The following is a 19712-nucleotide window of genomic DNA, read 5'->3' as shown; positions in this document are numbered from 1 at the left end:
TTAACATATTTTGACAATTATTTTAATAAACTTTTGATGTTCCAGAATGGGGGTAATTGTCTATAAGGGTAAATATTGAAGGGAATTCCAGTGAATGTAGTGTTGTGCTGATTTACAGTAGGAGAGGATTCAGTCATGGGACTGTAAATCTAGAACTACAGGAATGGCTGCATTGGGCTTTTGAGAACAAGTACCCACCTTCAAAGGACCTAAAAAGACCTAGGATATTTAAAAAGACTTTTTTAATAATTAATTTTTTTAAATGTACGCATGGTAGCAGTAGTGCTGTCACTGAGTGTTTGTAACAGCCTTCTCTGACAAATATGTAAGTTGTTTACAATTTCTATAATAGTTTCTTTGCCTTTATAACAGGAAAGAAATTGTGAACCAGAACTATTTTTGCCTTCTTCCAGCAGCAACTAGTGGTTCTACAATGAGAGAAAGACTAAATGAAAGTGCAGCAGGTAAGAAACCAAATGTGATACTTATGAGCCTTTATTAAGTTGTTTAGTGGTAACCAATATACCTCCTGCACCTGTGCACAGACCGAACTTTTGTCTATTTTAAGGCTATAATTTTGCTAAGGTCACACCAAGAGTTGAGGACTTTCCCAGTTACCTGATTGTTGGCCAAATGATCTTTTCCAGCTGTCAGCACTATTCTTAAATAGGCATTTTGGCACCTACATCTGCTCTGTCTTGTCTAAGTATGTTTAGATGTTGATCAGTCATGAACTCAGGGGCATGACTTCAGGGTATTTGTCTTTACTTTCTTCTTCCATGAGACAAGGTAGTAGTTAGAACTGGCAGCTGTTGACCAGGTAAATTATCATCCTTTATGTTATAGATACATAATTACTTGTGCAAGACAATGTGTTGGAAATCCCTGCCAACCCATGGCAGGTTTTTTTTTTCATCAAAGCTAAATCCATCCTCTTAGGATAAAAAGAACTTAACCCAGCACTCATCATTTTCTTGATGCTCCCTCTCTGCTGATCTCTCAGTTCAGCTCTTTTGGAGGCTCCCTGTCTTTGCTGTGGTGGCTGGTTAGCCCACTCCATTTGAAATCCTGTGTCCTTGTTTTGGCTTAGTCTGAGACTTGTTGCAAAAATCACCAACCACACCGGCAGCCAGCTGTAGACTCTCACCAGTATTCCCTTCTGAGTATGATTAGAGTGATATCTTCATATTTTTGCACTGTATGAAAATACAAATTATTTTACACAAAGACTATTCCCATACTCTCCAGGTATATTGAACTTACTCCAGAGGAACCCACAACAAAGTTAATTAACAAGGATTGGTTGTAGCCCAACCTTTTTATCATAGTTTAAGACATGTCATGTTTTCCTACCTTTAATACCAATTTTTTTTTGTGAAGATGTTGCACATCTTTCAGCCACCATGGCCCTAAGTTATCAGTTGGCACTTTCTGGTCTTTAAATACCTCTTCAAAAGGTAAACCAATCACGTTAATCATGTCTTTCATAGGAATCAATGAACTTTAAATGGTTGTGGGAAGAATCCCTCAAATTAATTCTATTAAATTGTTTTGGTAGGCATCTAATTTTTAAGTCTCTTCAGAGGGAATAGGACAACAGTTTCACTGACAAAAAACTGAGCACTTAAAGAAATGAATGACTTTCTGTGTTTTTTTTAATGAAGAAAGTTTATTGCAGGTCTTTTTGTTTTACAATTCTAGTAGAAAGTATAGCTAAGAGAAAAAATGAACTATGACCAATTCATAAGAACGAGCAAAAGAAAAGGATTAAGCTGAATACATACTCTATTCAACTAAGCATTATGGTAAAGATAAAACCTCGTCTATTTTGTGACTGCAGATTAAGGAGAGCTGCTTCCCAATCCTGGTTTCCAGTGCCTGCACCAGGTGAATAGGGGGAATAGCACTGACAAACCTCTGATGGCTATTGATGGCAGCTCCTCTATCAGCTTGTCCTAGAATTAGGAGCTGCTCAGCTCATCATAGCTTAGATAACATGCAGCAGGCTTTCCTTTCACAGGCCCAAAGTAATTTTATTTTATCTAACAGGTAGTCTGACCCTGGAGAAAGGTGTGGATGGGACACTTGTGGTTAGGATAGAAAATGGCTAAAGCAAAAAGGCTTCCTTCACTCCAGTCTTTGCAACAAATAAATGTCCACTGCTCATGTTTACATCCCAAGTTACTTTATTTAAATTCATATTATCTAAACACTACCCTGCCTGCAAGTCAGATAACAAACTTGATGGAAAACAACCATCCTTCCCTCTATCTCCAAATGTTTGTCTCATGATATTTTACAGTTAGTCCACTAAAAAATACTTCGTCAAAATTTGCCTCTTCAAGTTTAGTAGAAACTTGGCTAAAAATAGAGGCATTGGAATAGAAGGCAAATACAAGTTTTCTTCCCTTGTCTGCCTCTCCCCCTTTTCTGAGAATTCCCATCAGAAGAACAGAATGGGGCCTGCTGCTGGAGGTGAGGCCAGGTAACTGTTCCCCATCTCACTGCTCATATAAAAATATGGTTAGCTACACCATAAGTTAGTCTATTTAGAGCTCAAGGCTGTGTTGAAATGGAGTTAATTATTAACACAGAGAACTTAAAAAACCACCTAACATCACCAGAGTCTTTCCCCTACTGCTCTTCTCCAGGTGTGGTTTGCTCACTGTGAGAGAGAGGATCAGACCTGGCTGGGCCTCACCACGAGAGGTGCACACAAACTGAAAACAGTCATGGGAAATGAAGAAAATTGTGGCCAGAGTGTGGGGAGCTTCAGTTGGATTGGTTTTCCCCAGTGCTACGCACCAGGCTGATCCCCAGCAAGCTCAGGAGGAGGCAGCGTGGGGGACCGGAGTGGCTCAGGAGCAGCAGGGAAGAGGGGCTCAGACCCAGCCACAGGAGGATCAGCAGCTGCAGCAGCAATTGCAGAAATTTTCTCCATTCCAGCTCTACCAGAGTCCTGACAGCGCTTGCTGCAGAAAATCTGACTCTCTTTATCTAGAGCTGTGTTCTACAAACAAACAGACAAACAAAAAAAACAAACCCAAGGCAAAACATGAAACAGCACTTAAATACAGCCCTGTCTTAACTTAAGGGTTAAAACAATCTACAAGACATGAGGTGCATGCATTAGAGCCAGGAAAAAAAAGGAGAAATAACATTAGAAATCTTTTCTATAATTGATAGTAGCATTCTGTGGTGCTGACTTCAGAAAATATAAGGAAAATTATCTTCCAGATGTAGGCTTGCCAGGATGTTGCAGATTTAAAATTTTTATATCTTGCAAGTCTGATGTGGAAAAAAAAGATGGCCTGAGTGGTTGTGATAGAGAAGGAACTTGTCATAATAACAACTATTAGCAACATTTATGTACCTGTGTTTTTGCAGGCACAAGGAATCAGCTGATGCTTATTGAGAACTCAGTAATAAATTTCCTGTAACAAATTATAGAAGAGGAGCCACTGGTGAAGGTGACAGATGGAGACCTAAACATTTTTTCTGTCTTCAAGAAAAAGGCCTGCTTTTCTGCTTAGTGTTGAGAATAGGCAAATGACCTCTCTTGGTGACAAAAATGCACAATTTCTGAATTCTATACTTAAGAATGAGTTTACTGGAGAAGGAAGTAATAGGTTGGAATGAAAACTGAGAATTCCTGAGTGCAGTAGGTGGATTATCTGGAGCATGTCATATGTGCTAATTGTAAAGGTCAGATGCTCTGTGTTTTCCTTAGCAATTCATTTTTTTGATTGGACTTGCTTTACTAATGTGAAAATTTCTGTGTATTTTTAGTTGGGTTTGACCAATACACTATTCACAAAAGTATTTAATAGTGAGATAATTTTCTGACACAAGTTAAATTTAGCATGGGTAATTTTTTTTTCAGATGTGTTTTATTGCATCCAAGTCATCAAGGGCAGCAGAAATAAGGTACTTAGCCTCTTTTTTGTTGTTCTGTTTTCTGGTGTTTTTAACTCGAGTTACATCACTAACCTATGTGCATAGACGTACAAGGAGAAAATTCCAAAGACCACAACTGAGTTCTCTGCTACTGACAAACAACTCTGCAAAGGGAGCATGCAAGGAGAGGAACAGCTGGACTGGTCTGGGCTTTTGAGATTCGGGGTGGTCTAAAGGAATTTTATCATTATCAAGACACAGTTGCATTTCCTTTTTTTGCTTGCTGGAAAAAGAGTTGTAAATACAGGGGTTTCTGCTATTTCAGTGGTAGTTAAAGTTATTTAAAAGGGAAAGGACATGCTTTCATTTCATGCTGACAGTGATTTTCTCCTGTGCTGTCCTCATAGCAGTTTCTGGTAGTTGTCACACCTTCCATTACATTCCAATGTAATGCAGTTTAGGTTTTTCTTTTTTAATTTTATTGTTGCTGAGCAAGGATATTTTTTATTAATTTAGGACTGATTATCTCCTGACTAGCTCTTTGATACCATAAAGGAAGTGACAATTGAGATTTTTATTTTAAATAGAAACAATCTAGTTCAGTGGTTTTGTTCTTTTTTCCTGTCTTAAAGGGTTCTCAGCTTTTTCCAGCTGTTTTTAGATACAGTAAGATACACACAGGCAGAAAATTACTGCCAGGACAAAAGACCTGAGGAAGTAAAAAATTGTTAGAGGTGTGTTTGCTTAGCATATGTCAGATATGCATCACTCAAGACAGAACAGTTTTTTCCTAAGTGTTTTAAATATATTCCTTTGCTGGTTTGGTGTGGCTGTACATCTTTTTCCACTTCAGACTGGCTTAGTTATTTCTCCTTTCTTGTTACAAATGGAGACCATGTATTTTGTGTGCAGCAGAACAAAGCATTGCAGTTAGTACGTACCATTGCCTTGGACCTACTCAGAGGAAAGCAATGCAGGCATTGGGAAAGGAGGAAAAAGGAAGGAAGCAAGGGACAGAAACTAGACTTACTTTAAGCAGAACTAACACAATTGCAACAAATTTAGATTTACAGAACATTTTTAAATCGACCAAAAAAGAAAATCAGTAATGAATTAAGAGCAACATGCTTTTGGGGGCAGCAGGAGCCTCCTGTGCAAGGACACTGAACTGGGAATGTGCAGTTTTACTTATCTGCCACAGGATGGTATTATCTGCATTGGCCAGGTGACAGTGTTGGAATGAGGTGATGCTAAAGGGGCTCCATTAAATGTGCAGGTGGACTGAGATAGCAATGCACTGCAATACACGAGAATTACAGGGTGTGCTTGTCTGAAGCTGAATGTTTGTAAGCAATGAGTGCTGGAACAAGTGAAGAACTTCTGAACACAAAGGTAACTAAATTTCAATGTTCAAGATAAACCAGGGCAAGAATAACAAATTGGGGGCTTAACCCTTATTAGATCACAGTGTTTTGAACAAGGTTTTACTTTTCCTGTCAGCTTTAAGTGGGAGCTGCATTCAGCAATAAATAATTATGCATTTACATCCTTCCATACCTGTTAGAAGGAAATAAAGCAGGAAAAGGTAAAATGAGGTGAACTTTCCTGGCTGAAGGAGTGTCAGTAGCTAACAGAATCAGAAAAAAACCCACACCAATAAGAAGCCAGAAGCTACGCTGTGTCAGATCTGAGACAGGCTTAAGTGGCATGCAAGTTGGAGAGGGGCTGAGAGTTAGAATTAAAATTGCTCTTATTACATATAGTGCATTTTATACCAGTTTTCAGCTTCAGGCTTATCCATAGTCTCAACAGTATAAAGAATGAAGCTCTGAAGTCCCTCTCAAACTGTCAAGTCAAACTGTCAAATGAAATGTAGACAAGAGCATGAACCTGAAATCCATTTTCTGACTTACTTTTGTTATCACTTTTCCTACATTTAAAGTGTTTGCCTATTTAATTCAAATAAATATATTTGCAAAACCATAGATGTATGCAGAAACATTCTATTTAAACTTACTGGCTCTCAGGTGATTAAAACAATTCTTTGTTAACATAAGTGGGCTGGGCTTTGAGAGTAATTTATGCTCATGGGAAGGTGAGGGTAGAAGTCCCTGTTACATTACCATGGATGGTTGTATTTTTCTTTTAGTAACTGAAGATACTCTTTGTATGCAGTGTCCATCCTTGTATCAGACAAGGATAGGCCACAGTAAGATCAGAAAGTAAGTTTCTGGAATGGAGCCTGGTTTCCTGGCACGTGGAGTGTTGAACAACACTAGGCTCAAGATCAAGCAATGCTTGGTCAGGCACAGAGGATGAGCCTACTCAACTAGCTAGGTGGGCAGTATGATTTTAAAAAATCACAGTTTTTATAATGAAAGATTTCAAATTGTTAATAAACTTCATTTTAACATACACCTACTTAATGTTCACGTTTCTGTTTGCAAGCTTGTTTTTCTCTCTTAGGTAGCACACTGTGATAGACTTGGTTGCTCTCAAGCAATGATGAGACAATCCACATTATACATCAATAAAGACTGGATTAGAGACTAATCTAGTTTTGGGTTTGCTATTCTTGCACCATACATGCTCATAGAGCACTGCTAGGAAAATATGCAAAGTATATTATCAATGTATAAAAGTGTTAATTTTTCTTACCATGATGACAGAAACCCCAGCAGATGTGTTATTTTGCTTGGGTAGGGTGTTATTAAAGTGCTGCTTCAGTTTACCTGTTACTTCAGCTTGCATATTATTCTCCTGGGAAGCATCATCCTGTATAAGAATAAACACAATATTCAAGTAAGGAAAAAACCCATAAAAGTTTTCTGTTATCCTAAAGTACTTTCTGTTTTTTAATGCATAGTAAATATTCAGATAGGCAGTCCAAAAGTGAACACACTGTGCTACATGAGAGATATTCCAGAGGAATGGAACAGAGAAATCACTCACTGTTTTATGAAAGAACTTCTATTTCCTAAAATGACATGTGACACTTCCAGTGCATTGATTTGTCCCACAATTACAAGCTGCAGGTTTGATTCAAGCAAGTTAAAAATAACATGCTTGAAATAATGTTAAAAATAAAAAGCATATCTGTCACTTGGATTTCTTTCAAATCACTTTAAATGGCCCATCATCTCCCAAGTGTGGAAGTGTTACAAAATACCATAAATATGTTTGAGAGGAGCTGTTCTGCACAGACACACTTGGGAACTCCACAGATCCTACTCAGTCCCTCTTTTAGAACATGTGTGAAAATAAGCATTGACCATGCCCATGTAAACCTAGTGCTTATTAATAATTAATTGATTTCAAATCAATAAGCAAGGCTCTTTGCTGTTCCCCTTTGCTGCTGCCTGAGAAGATGAAGGACCTGGTGTCAGCATGTGTTAAATTAGGTGTTATATCTGCTAATTGTACTGCTGCTTCTGAACACTACACTTTAATGGTTAGATTTACAGGTTTAATGTCAAATTAGAGACAAGTGAAATGTGATTTACTCACTGACACCCAGGGATGGCTTAGGATCTGTGCTGCTGTGTACCGAGCCTCAGCATTCACATGGAGCATCAGGCTGATTAACTCCTGCAAAGAAAAAAAAAAAAAGGGTTTGCAGAGTCAGGAAGGATATTATAAATGAAAATACTGTTGCACCAAGTTCTTCTCAGTGCAATCTTCTTGATACCTGGGTGGAAAAATACCAACCCAACTGATACCAGAACCAGTGATACTATTGTGACTTTAGTGGAACAAAAATTCGCCTTTTAGGATGAAGAGTCTGCCAGGCAGCATCTTTCAGATCAACTTCCCCATGTACTCATGTTTCATTGAGTCTTTTGAAACCAAATGAAAAATAAATGTTAAAAAAAGCAGCTCTAATGTTCCACTTTGTTCTCTTTATGTTCATGCTGATGGCCAGAACAAAAACACACCTGGAAGAGATGAGATCGTCCAGGTGCAGGGCACATACACACAGTAACATGACATAAAAACACAGAGACAAGAATCTGCATCTGAAAGCCAAGAAACTGATGAAATTATTTGAAAACTGTTCTCCTCTATGTTGCTGCAGAAGAATAAAAGACATTTAAATGAACTACTTCATGTACTTGAGCCAAGTTCCCCCCTCAAAAAACCTTTTATAGCCTCCAAATGATCAGTCTTAATATTCTTATCAGGAGTATTCAAGGGGACTGTCCATTGCTTTCAGCTTTTCTTCTTCAAGCAGATAATAACAACACACCTGAGAGGTTTCCCAACCAGCCAAGTTATTTAGTCTGTGGAAGTCTGAAGTGAGAGATCACCTTGAATACCAAGACTGAGGGCCTTGTTTGTTCAGAATGCATGTCTGGAAGTGTGTGAGGTGACTGGAGCTTGGGAAATGTTGGTAAATGGATAAACATCCATTGGGAAATGCAGAAAAATGCAGAAAAAAAATTCAACTTGTCATTGGCTGGATAAAAACAATCTTCACTTGCTAGTGATTACTCAGATATTATTCAGAGCACTTCAGTGAATTAACATGAGAAGTGGGGCTTAAAAGTTGGAACATTTGTCCTACAGACACAATCATTTTAAACAAAACTGCAGTGACAACACAAGAACTGCTAGCAATGGCAATTAGCAATGGCTGCACCCCTTGAAAAGCTCTAATAAATGTCTCAAGTAAAACAGGAAGAAATGCCAACTGCATCCAGTCCACAGAGTGATGATTTTTCTTTTTGAAAGAGTGATAGGAGGGAAAAATTCAGAGACACATTTATTTTGCAGCTGAACCTGCTGTAAAGTGCATCGTGAAGTAAACTGTGCATCATGTGGTGTTCCCTGAATGCAGCTGGCATTTTGCTAGAACTGAAACACCTGAGCTTTCATCAAGCCCTGTTCAGCTAAACCAGCTGAAAAGGCACAGCAGCTGGGGCACTGGGGGAGAGGCTGCTCTGAACCTTCCAGGCTGCCTTCCCAAATAAGCACAGCCTTTTCAGGGCTTTGTCAGAAATGCTGCTTCAGGTTGGAAAAAATATCAGTACCTTTGCTGAATCAGTGATGTTGTCCCAGTAGGGAGAGGGAAATTCCAGCTTCCCAACAAGTATCTGATCAAAGAGGTCTTCCTGAAGATTGTTTTCACTGTAAAACAGCAGTAACAAAATAAATTACGAGCTAGAAGTCAATTTGTCATGCGAATTTTGATTTGGGGATGGAACAGAAACTGTGTTAATAATGACTAGAAATGCATAATTTGCAAGTTTATACAGTGAGAGCTCTTCTGAGCTGTTTGCCACAGTTACTCTGTCAGAAGTGATGACAACAGAAAAGCCAATATATTGAGGTAACTTTTCCACTGGAATAGAGACTGCACAGTTAACACACAGGAACAGGAAGGGGATTGAAAAGTCAGTCGCTTCCAGCCTAGTTCTAAAGGATCTGCTACAGAAAACATATGGTAGGGGGAAGAAGTGTAGTGAAATAAGCCTCGTCTTTGAAACTATCAAAACAGAAGAATTTTCAAAATCCAAGGAGGAGATACGAAAAATACATGATACATTTAATCTAGCGAGTACTGGTGGGCTACTGATAATGAAAGGATAAACACTTTTGTATCCAAAACCTGGGATCATGAATACTCAGAGATCAAGGGGAATGGGATTTTTGTTTTTCTGCTTCTTTGTTGGCCATAGCCACAGTAAACATCCACTCAATCTATTTCTGTAAAGAACAATTTAGTTCTTGAGTTGGTTTTGCAATAAATATTTGTTAACCTCAGAGATGACCTGGTTCTAGTAGCATGGTATGGACATTCTCTGTGCCCTGTCCTGAACTCTAATAAAAAATACATTTGCTTGTACAATGTGCCTTTCAAAACACATTTTCAGCTTTAACCATGAACAAACAACATGAAAAACCCAAATACTTGAACCAATATTTTTCTATCAATGGTAATTGTTTATATTGTGTTCTTTGGAAAATATTTTCGTTCAGCTGCCTCATCCCAACACAGACGGCAGAGGGCAGCTCGTGCCTGTGGATTTGGGATACTGCTGGAGACAAAAGGAAAAGCAGCTCTGCCCTCACCCCCCTGCATCCTTGCATGCAGCACTAAGGCAGCTGCTCCCGCAGGAAAAGAAATTTAAAAAATTGATCCCAAAACCTGAAATGAGGGAGAAGTGAAAATCGCTTGCGGAAATGAGCAAAAACGCGAGGAAAATGAGTCAGTCTAATCCCCCTTTTTTCCTCCCCCAAGGATGACTTCTTCAGGGAGAAAGGTCAGACTTGCTCTGAAAGAACTTGATTGTTTTTGCTGGTTTTCCCTTTGACATGGGGACACTCACCTGCGAAAAGGTGGGAATCCACATAACAGGATGTACGTGATCACACCTGCAGCCCAAATATCCACCTTTAAGCCATATCTGAGAAAACAAGGCTGTGTTACTTGTGCTGAATTAACAAAAAAAAGGTCATTCCAATCAAAAATAAATGACACTGAAAGGATTACATAAGCATCTGTGCTAAATTACTTGCTACTGATGAGGTAATAATGTATTTTGTACCTAAGCATCCTTTTCTTCACACCTTTACGATCTTTAGGAAAATGTGATTCTTTGATTTTTTTTCTTTTTTTTTTTCCCTCTTTTACCATAAGCCTCAAGGCTCTCTAGGGTCTTCTGAATATACTCAAATCCAAGTCAGTATCAAGGCTTCCCAATCCAGAATCACTAATAACAAAAGACAAGGATGTGCCTTCTCAGTCCCTCCAGTGAAGTAACTATCGCTAAGGTTATCATGTGTTGCTAAGCAACAAGACACACCAATTCTCCAGCCTCTCAGCAACACAGGGAGAAAGAACTGCACTTTTCTTTTAAAGCACAGAAATTAAAACACTGGAGGTCAAAAAGAGGTCTTTTCCCCTATTCAGTAGGTTCAGTTTGTCAAAATCTCAAACACGCAGACGAGGTGCCCTTTGACACTGGAGCTCACTGCAGCTGTGAAATGTTTCTCAATGCGACAAATGCACTGAGCAGGGAGGGAAACCACACCACAAACCCTCCTCCTTCAGGATGGCCAAGTTCAGAGTGGTCACAGCTATGGCAAGAGTCAGCTAGAGCACAGAATGCAGCTCTAAAAGGTCTAAAAGGAGAGAGGACTTGTGAAATTCTACCATTTTACAAATTTTTTCTGTATTTCTGCAATGGCCTGTTAAATACAGAATGATGGGGTTGTTCAGTTGTTATCCAATAGGGCGTGTTGTCATGCTCACCCTGTCTCTGCAATGATTTCTGGAGCCACATAGGTGGGTGTCCCACAGACAGTGTACAAAGGGCCTTCAACCACAGTCGCCAGTCCAAAGTCTCCAAGCTTCAAAGACTTGGTTCCATCTGAATATTCACACACCTAGAATCAGAGGAATTAACACAGAATGAGAACATCTGCATTTTCATATGCTCTAATTTCTTTGGGCTATCCTCATCACCACACCAAGAAGATGGGGAAAAAGAAGTAATTTTCACAGCTCTGTAGGGAAAGAAGAGAAAAATTATATTCCCATTGATTGCAGCTGGAGCAAGTGTTCAGTGGAGCTATGGTCTGCCAGTTATGTAGGTCAGACCATGACACAGCCTCCAGCAATGAAAGGGGGAAAAGAAAACCCAATCCTAGAATGTTGGGAAGTTTTAAATATATTCAGTAAAATATAATAATCTACTTTCATTTGACTGGGACCTAGAGTTTAAAATGGGACCGGCAGCTACAATCAGGTTTGTTTAACATCTTGTTAACTTAGCATAAATCTAGTCAGCATGCTCGGTATTTATTTCATGAGCAAATATCTTCCCTGTGCTTGGTCTGGGCAAGTTTAGCTTAGGTTTCTGTGCAGACCCAACTGCACCTTACCCACAAATAATCTAGCACTGAGTCTAGCTCTGAGTCATTGTATTGATGAAAGAAGCTGAATTTCAACAGAAAGAAAAGTGCTATACAACAGTGATAGCTGGAGTAAATCAAACCAGACCAACACAATGGAAACATCCCCTTAATAAATTCATCTCAGTTTTTTTCTTAAAGTAAAATGTTTATATTAATATGATTTCAAAGGCATCTAATTTTTAGAATGGAGGACCCCATAATCTCCAGAACAGCTGAATTTATTTGCCTTCCCAAAAAAAATGAACACTGCAATACCTTTGTTCATTCCCCTGTGTAATTCCTATCAGTAATGGAAACACTTGTTCTCCTTTATAAAACACCTTCATATCAGCTATTACTCTTAGAGTCTGCATTTTTTAAATGCATGACTAGCAAGGGAATGTAATTCCCATCCAGACAGGCTGGATGACCCTGTGCAAAAAACCTAACTACTTGTAATTACAGGTAGCAATTGATGGGAATTATTTGCATTTGCATTCAATACCAGGATGTTATCTCAACATTCTGCCACTGTCAATCACAGTGAGTAAGATTTGCATCTGTTGAGTAATCTCTTTAGGCTTTCTAGGCAGAAAGGGCATTTGTGCCTATTTATAACTGATTCAATCATTAATGAGAGCTTAAAATTTCTTTGGACTGTCTGTCTTTGGAGATGCCCTTATAATACATGAGATTTCCACCTTCATTTTCTCTCTCAAGTGCCATGTTGCTGTGACTACATTTTCCAGGAGAAGCCTCCCCTCCTTCCTTTTTGCTGAACAATCTAATTTATTTGAGGGTTTATTTAAATTGCTAAACACTGTCAGTGGAATTACTTGGGAAACAATTGACTATTAATTAGGAAATATTTTCAGCTTGCAGTCCTGTCCTTGTAATAGTTCAAAATCCAGTCTGGGATAAGCCGTGACTCCTAGTCTGGATGCAACCTCATTAAACAGGACTGACAAACACCACCAAAGACTTTAAGAAATGCTTCAAGCAGGGGAGATTATGGCCCCATTTGTGCAGTGCATGACACTTAATATCCAATATATAATGCACAAGTGCAACCTCTGGGTATAAGCAGGACAGCAGATGCTGATCCCATTCCGTGGACAGAATGGGAAAGATGCTCTCTGTGGACTGTGGCATAAGTAGTTCCCAAAGCAGACTTCATGATAATTCTTGTCAGCACAGCTCTTTTATGTCTCTGCTGAAAACAGAAGTAGTCATTTGCCTAGGAAAAGAATAAACCTATGTAGAGGGTTAATTCCCAGCTGGAAAACTGGTAAACCATCAGAAAGATGATCTTAAGATGACAGTGAAAGAAAAAAAACACTGGCTTCAGTTGGTTACCATAGGATTATTCAAAGAAATGGAAGAAATGCCCCTCAGCCCACCTTTCTCCCAAACTGATAAATAATTCATTGACATAGCTTTAAAATTCATTGTTTTTTGAGAAAATACTCTTGCTTTTCCAAATGGCAGCCAATCAAAATGTAAATATAGATAGGTGTAAGGACAGGTTTGAGCACAGCTCTTGCATTATGGTGATTGCTAGCTCATGGCAAAAGATTTACTTCATACATACTTATTCTAAATTAATATGCCTGCTGTTCTCTGCTGTGCTCCTTGACATTTATACACAAGCATTTGCATTAATGAGAACAAAGTAAGAGAAAATACTGGGAAATAAATGGGACATACCAGAAGATTTTCTGGCTTGATGTCTCTGTGCACAATGTTGAGGCCATGAAGGTATTTGAGAGCACTGGCTAGATTGTAGACCATGGCACTCCCATCTCTCTCTGTGTATTTTGTAGATGAAGTGATGGCATCAAATAGGTCTCCTCCCTACATAATGGAAAGGAAAAAGATCACTGTGTCAAAAATAATTAAGATGGTGTTGCATTAAAAAACCCGAAAAAAAGCATATAAAATCTTCCTTTACAAAAGACATGCTCAAATTCCTGTTAAACAAACAAAAAAAAATTGTTTTGCAGAAAGATGACCTTGTCACCAAGATACTAGACTGGGACTTGGGTCATCTTCATTAAATTCTTAGCTGTACTGCAGGCTTCTGGTGACTGAGCTTGGACAAATCACAGATTTTTTTTTTTTCTATTGATCTTCCTACCTTTGATCACTCATTTATATTACCTACAGGTACAGGCATACAGCTTCCCTTTTCTTCATGTTATCAGCATAATACCTTTAACATACTGAAAAACAGCCCCCACTTTGAGTAAAGCCTAAAATAAATTAGCCTAATAATAAAAAAAACCCTAACTAACAAACGTCCAGCCATTCAAAATCAAATTTCTGCACATATTGCAGAAATGCCAAATAAATACAGCTGAAGAGAACAAACAAGATGAGCACATTCCAACATAAATGAATCCACTGATTGAGATACATCAAAGTGCAGAAGCTCCAGGTGATTTCTGAATGTGTCAGGCTCTGTTCATGGATGCCCTGTTCCTCTGGGAATGCACAACAATGTGTGAGTGAGTTACTGGCATTTTCAGTCATTGCAACAAATTGCATGTGGGTGTCTCCATGATGGTTTCCCTGGATACATCTGTAGGAGTGATCTGTCTGAGCTGTGGGTGGCATTCCAAGCATTTCAATACACACCGAAGAGAAGCAGCAATTCAGGAAATGCAGGCCAAGATGGTGGGGAACTAAAAAATATATATATATATAAATACTGCCTTGAAACCCCAAAAAGCGCATAGTTTATAAAAATAACTTCTAGAAAGGAGCAAAGATGAGTAGGCTACAGAAATTACGATTTCAACAACTACATGCTTGCTTTAGAGGTTTCCCAGTCTGGCAACCACTCTAGAGGGGACTCCTGAATCTAACAGGGCTTCAGTCAGAAATAAAAAGTGCTGCTGCTGCTTCTGCTATGTATTATTTGTACCTGACATGCCAGTCAAGCTGATGTGCAGTGTTGCTGTGTATGTACAGAACTCAGACAAGAGAATGCATGACTAGAAATAGATGCAACTCATGTATTTGGCTCACAAGGTGACAGCAAAATGAATATTTGTGTTTTCTCTGTACATGCATGAAAGCAGCATTTGTTCTCTGGTAAGCTGTTTGATATAAGCAAAACAGGTGAGAACTTTTGAGTTTTGGTTTTCCAGGATGAAAATCACTTGAGTTTAAACTATTTGCCTTATCTATTAAAATAAATTAATTACAGAGAGCTCATTTCTTTAAATCAAATTATAAAAGAATAATATTGGTAATAAGAATTTATTAGTGAAATAAATGCAGGTGTTCTGCAAGTAAATGCATATCACTATCACCCCTGCATATTGTAAGGATGACATAAAAACCACTTTCCACTTCTCTCTAGACTGTACACATTACAAAATTACCTCAAGTCTATGTCAATAGTCAAATTACAACTGCAGAGAGAGAATTCCCATTAATATAATTGATTGACAGGCGTATTTGTATGATTTAAAAACGCAGGTTGCCACTGAAATCTTACATGACTATGTCTCCCAAGACCTTAGCATTCCTAGATACTGCTCAGATTTCACACCAATAACAGAGAATCCAGAGAAGATCAATAAAGCCCCCTGACCTCACCTTGACCAGCTCCATCACCAGGTAGAGCTCTGTGGGAGTGTCCATCTCCTCGATGAGCATGATGATGTTCGGGTGCTTCACTCGGCGCAGGATGGACACTTCATTTTCAATCAGGTGCTCCTGTTCAGAGGAGGATGGAAGTTTATCTGAAACAGGAACTTGCCAAATCACTTTTCCTTTGATCAGCTGATCACTTGATCAGTGAGCACCCAAAAGGTGCTGATTAATTTATATAGCAGGAGGTTATTTTCAGTTGCTGGATCTTAACTCGTATTTTATCGTTGACCACATTCAATTTAAAATATTGTATTTCACACACGTAACAAATGGGGCATCTCTGAAATAGACCCCAGAACACGACAGCAATTCAGGAAGTGCAGGTTATACTCTTACGTGGGTATTATGAGGTGAAATTAAGTTCAGAACCTTTTTGCCCCCAAGCTGGATCACTGGAACCTGTCACCCCTCATCAATAGTTAACATGTTCTTCATCCTCTCCAGCCTTCACCTCTCATTTAGTGTAGGTTACTCAAGGACAGATTACCTAGGATTTATATCCAAGGACTTCATTTTTTAAAAAAGTTGTGGAATAGATTCAAGAAAAAAAATACTCTGAGTGCTTTGGTTACGGATTTTGGTTCATTTTATATGTCTGTTCAGATTTACAATCTGAAAAATGTGTAATAGCTCAGTTAAACTGTTGTGACTCCAACAGCTTAACAGCACACAGACTGAGTTTAATTTGCCCTTCCCTGTACTTCTGAGGAAGTAATGGCTTTTGAGAACAAATTAGTTTCAAATGTCTTCTTTTCTAGAACATTTTAACACTAGAGAGCAAAAAAAATTCCCCTTCCACATGACAAATTATTTTAGTTTTCCTTTATAAATACTGGAATATGGATATTGTATTTAGGTTCTCTGCAAAATCAGCAGCAATGCTTGCTTCAAACACAAGCAGCCTTCCACCCTGGCAGGTAAGAAATCATTTCACTGGGCTGGGAGCTCATCCATGTTGAATGCACTGATAAGGAGCATGCACTTCATGCATTTGTGAGCAGAGCATTAGGAGGAGATGTGATCCACTGTGCATAGGCAGTGCCTGGAGATCTTACACTACTTCACCTTCTTTTTCCAGGGGTATTTATGGATGCATTGTGCTTTTGTCAAAGCTCACTGCGGCTACAAAACTCAGAAACCACATGCATCTCATTTGGTGAGAGAGCAGTGCGGCACAAAAGGGTTAAACTGTCACACCTTTGAAATTCACTTTGAAAGAGCAGCAATTGTCACTCTGAACAAACATATGCCTGCTCCAAGCAAAGTGCTCTGGAGAAAAAACAAAACAGACAAACAGGAAGCAATTTGGTTAAACACAATGCTGAATTCCATCACCACACAGACATGAACAGCCACAGCATACTAAGCCTCAGGGACGGAAGCCTGGAAATTCAAAACTGGCATTAAGAGTCCAAGTGAAAACTAGAATCTTATTATAGCTTTTTCAGCCTAAAGAACAGGTAACAAATTTTTTACATCCATTAATTACAACCAAGACACAATGGCTTTATCTGTGCTTTCTTGACTAAATTGTTAATTGCTTTAAATAAAGCTCAGGCATCACTATTATTTAAAATAAACAATATTGCTTGAAAATGCTCCAAAATGTTGTTGGGCTACTGTTTAAGAATCTTTCCTCAAAAAATGCTGACTAATAAGTAGTTAGTTAGTTATTTTCAACCACCCCACTGTCTTGCTGTATTTTGCCATGGAAAAAAATGATAATTCCAAAACTCATTATGATGTTCATCTGGACAGTGCAATACATGTTTCAGTCTACATAAATATGATTTATTTACAGAGACATTATTGTGTCATTAACATTTAGGCCACTTGTGGAAAACACATTATTCAATTGGATTCAAATTTTTGGACATCTGAGATGAACCACTAAGGAGCAGTGAGCAAAATTCAAATCACCCACATTTGGGCTGGATGGCTGTTTTTAAGGCAGGGCTGTGGAAATGAGTGAGGAAGGAATAAGCTGTAGCAAAATTTAATTATTTCCTTCATTGGAATTCCTCCAGGATGGTTCTGCCACTGCCCTAAGAGGTATAAACTTCTTCCAAGCAGTCTGTAGCTATGCAGACACAGATCCTTTCCAAACAGGCAACTATGCATCCATGGGGTTGCTGTTTTTTTAATCTATGTTTTAAAGCAAGGAGAATGATAAATAGAAAATTCCTCTAAACTCTTCTGTGTAAAATAGATTATCTGTCTCTAGACCATTCCAATTTATGATACCTAGGCAGCTGACTCAGACAAGTAATAAAAACCGTCTGAAGTTGCAAGCTGTACACGTCATCCAAAATTTTGTGTGCTGTGGAACACACTGGGTCACCCTTTCCTCAGCTGAAAAAATTGCAACATTTTAATCTCAGAAAGGCAATCCTAGCACTTTTTCTTGCGGCTGTACATTTTTATGATTCCTTTCCAAATTTTCTAAATAAACCTGGAGAATATGACAGAAAATGAAACCCTCATCTCCTAGCATCTAAAATATAATTTAAAATCTGCATAGATAGAATGTTTCTGTTTGAGGACCTCTATAAATAAGAAGTCATCACAGCATCACACAGCTCCTTACCACACAAAGAGGGCAGGCAGTTTTTCTCCCTTTTTAAAAATACCTATACTCAGGACAAAGCAAAAGAAGAGGCCTGACACTCAGATATTTGCTTTGATGATATGAGATGCTGTTCTCCTGAAGAGACAGTTTTGGACTTTTCTGCTTAAAGTTTGAATTAAAAGAAAGTTTTCAGAACACAAGAGATCTTTGTTAATACAGGAAGATTAAACTACATAAACAGAAAGAAATGGTTGGGAAATTTTCTTTTCAAATCCACCTTCTCCTTATAAAAGGAGCATGTTCAGCCACAAAAGAGAAAAACAAGAGACAGAGCAGGAGGGGAATTACATAAATAAGCATATAGCTGCAAATGTCCTCTCCCATATTTTACACATCAAAATCATCCAATATATTTTGGGTGCATATTAGCATTTTTTGTCAGTCCAATAAAATAGGCAACAACGAGTTTGGATTTTCCTTGGTTATTTAGTAGACTAACACTCACTGCTTTTATTATTTGCTTCTTGGATGCATTATCATCTTGTTAAGCAGATGCTCTGAAAATAGTCAGAAAACCCAAACACACCCACCATTTATGACTAACGAGCAGCTGCCTGTGCTGCCTCTGTACAATGCAAATTGTTGTACACTACCTTCCCACAGCACTTGGCCTTGTCTATGATCTTCAGGGCAAACTCCTTTCCTGTGGATCTAAGCAAGAAAAACACAAGAGCCATCGATTAGAGCCTGATCAACAAATTGTGGCATTTTCTGTAAATACACCAGCATAAGACAGTGCTCTGGCCCATGGAGGTTGCTGACAGAAAATTCACAGAGCAGATTTGGGTTTTTTTTTTTTTATCTCAGCAGCACTTGTGCCTGCTGTTTCCCTGACTACCACAACCCAGCTCCCTTGGTGCATAAATCCCAGGATCCAGCTGCAATTTCTTCTTTGTGACCTGGCACAACTCTGTCACTTCTTTAAAGCATCATGCAAAATTTGCCTTCAGCCTTGCACTTAGCTTTGTTCAACTGGTGGGCTTTGAAGATAAAATCACACACATGTATGTGTGGAGATTGACAACCTAGTAAAAAAATCAATAGGATTCAATAGAGCTAAAATCCCATAGTTCATTACAGACAGTCTACAATCCTGTAGAATTTATTAGGCACTGATTTTGAGCTTTTGTATAACATCCTTTTTTCTTTTTTTTTTAAAGTATTTTGTGGAATTCTACAGCAGCCATCTAAAGTTTCATGACATTTAAGAGGGTGGGTCATATACAAAGTAAAAAAGGATTACTGTTTTCAGCAAATACACTCATAGAAAGGAGCTCTTGTTTGTCTTTCATCACTTTAAGCAATAAAAATCTCCATTCCTCCATGATGAGAGAAAATGAGAGAAAAATGAGAGAAAAAAAGCGACACAATTGAATTTTTTTTAACAAAGAAGAAAACATGATTTATATAATTGATGAACTAAAAAATCACATGAAAATGCCATATTTTGCTGCTATTTTGTACTCCGTCAGTGCCTGCAGACTCCAGTGTGCACCAGAACACCACTGGAAAAAAGGAGGTAGATACAAAAGCAAAAGTCAGGCATGTTTTTAAACTCCCAGGATAATTTTCACTGTGCTTTTGGCATTAGGTACAACTGGTCAAAATCAGCACCTTGCAGAAA

The 19712-nt window shown here is 38.5% G+C and overlaps 1 protein-coding gene across 9 annotated transcripts in view; it reads right to left on the bottom strand.

Annotated features, from left to right (window-relative positions):
• Nucleotides 1-1641: 1641 nt before the first annotated feature.
• The window catches only part of DCLK2 (doublecortin like kinase 2), a 77111-nt gene continuing 59040 nt past the window's right edge, over nt 1642-19712 (bottom strand). For 4 of the 9 annotated variants that reach the window (XM_085058226.1, XM_085058227.1, XM_085058228.1 and 1 more), the window contains 9 exons: nt 18682-18739; nt 15403-15522; nt 13504-13650; nt 11153-11286; nt 10227-10304; nt 8928-9024; nt 7405-7485; nt 6556-6672; nt 1642-3010 (listed from right to left, as the gene is read on the bottom strand). In XM_085058226.1, coding sequence (XP_084914352.1) covers nt 2798-3010; nt 6556-6672; nt 7405-7485; nt 8928-9024; nt 10227-10304; nt 11153-11286; nt 13504-13650; nt 15403-15522; nt 18682-18739 — 1045 coding nt within the window. In that variant the 3' untranslated portion in view covers nt 1642-2797. The other 5 variants (XM_085058233.1, XM_085058234.1, XM_085058231.1 and 2 more) reach the window with 4 other exon arrangements.

This window comes from Lichenostomus cassidix, chromosome 4 (genome assembly GCF_008360975.1).
Source record: "Lichenostomus cassidix isolate B80296 chromosome 4, HeHo_3.0, whole genome shotgun sequence".
Lineage (NCBI taxonomy): Eukaryota > Metazoa > Chordata > Aves > Passeriformes > Meliphagidae > Lichenostomus > Lichenostomus cassidix.
This window is presented reverse-complemented; position numbering and strand designations above follow the sequence as displayed.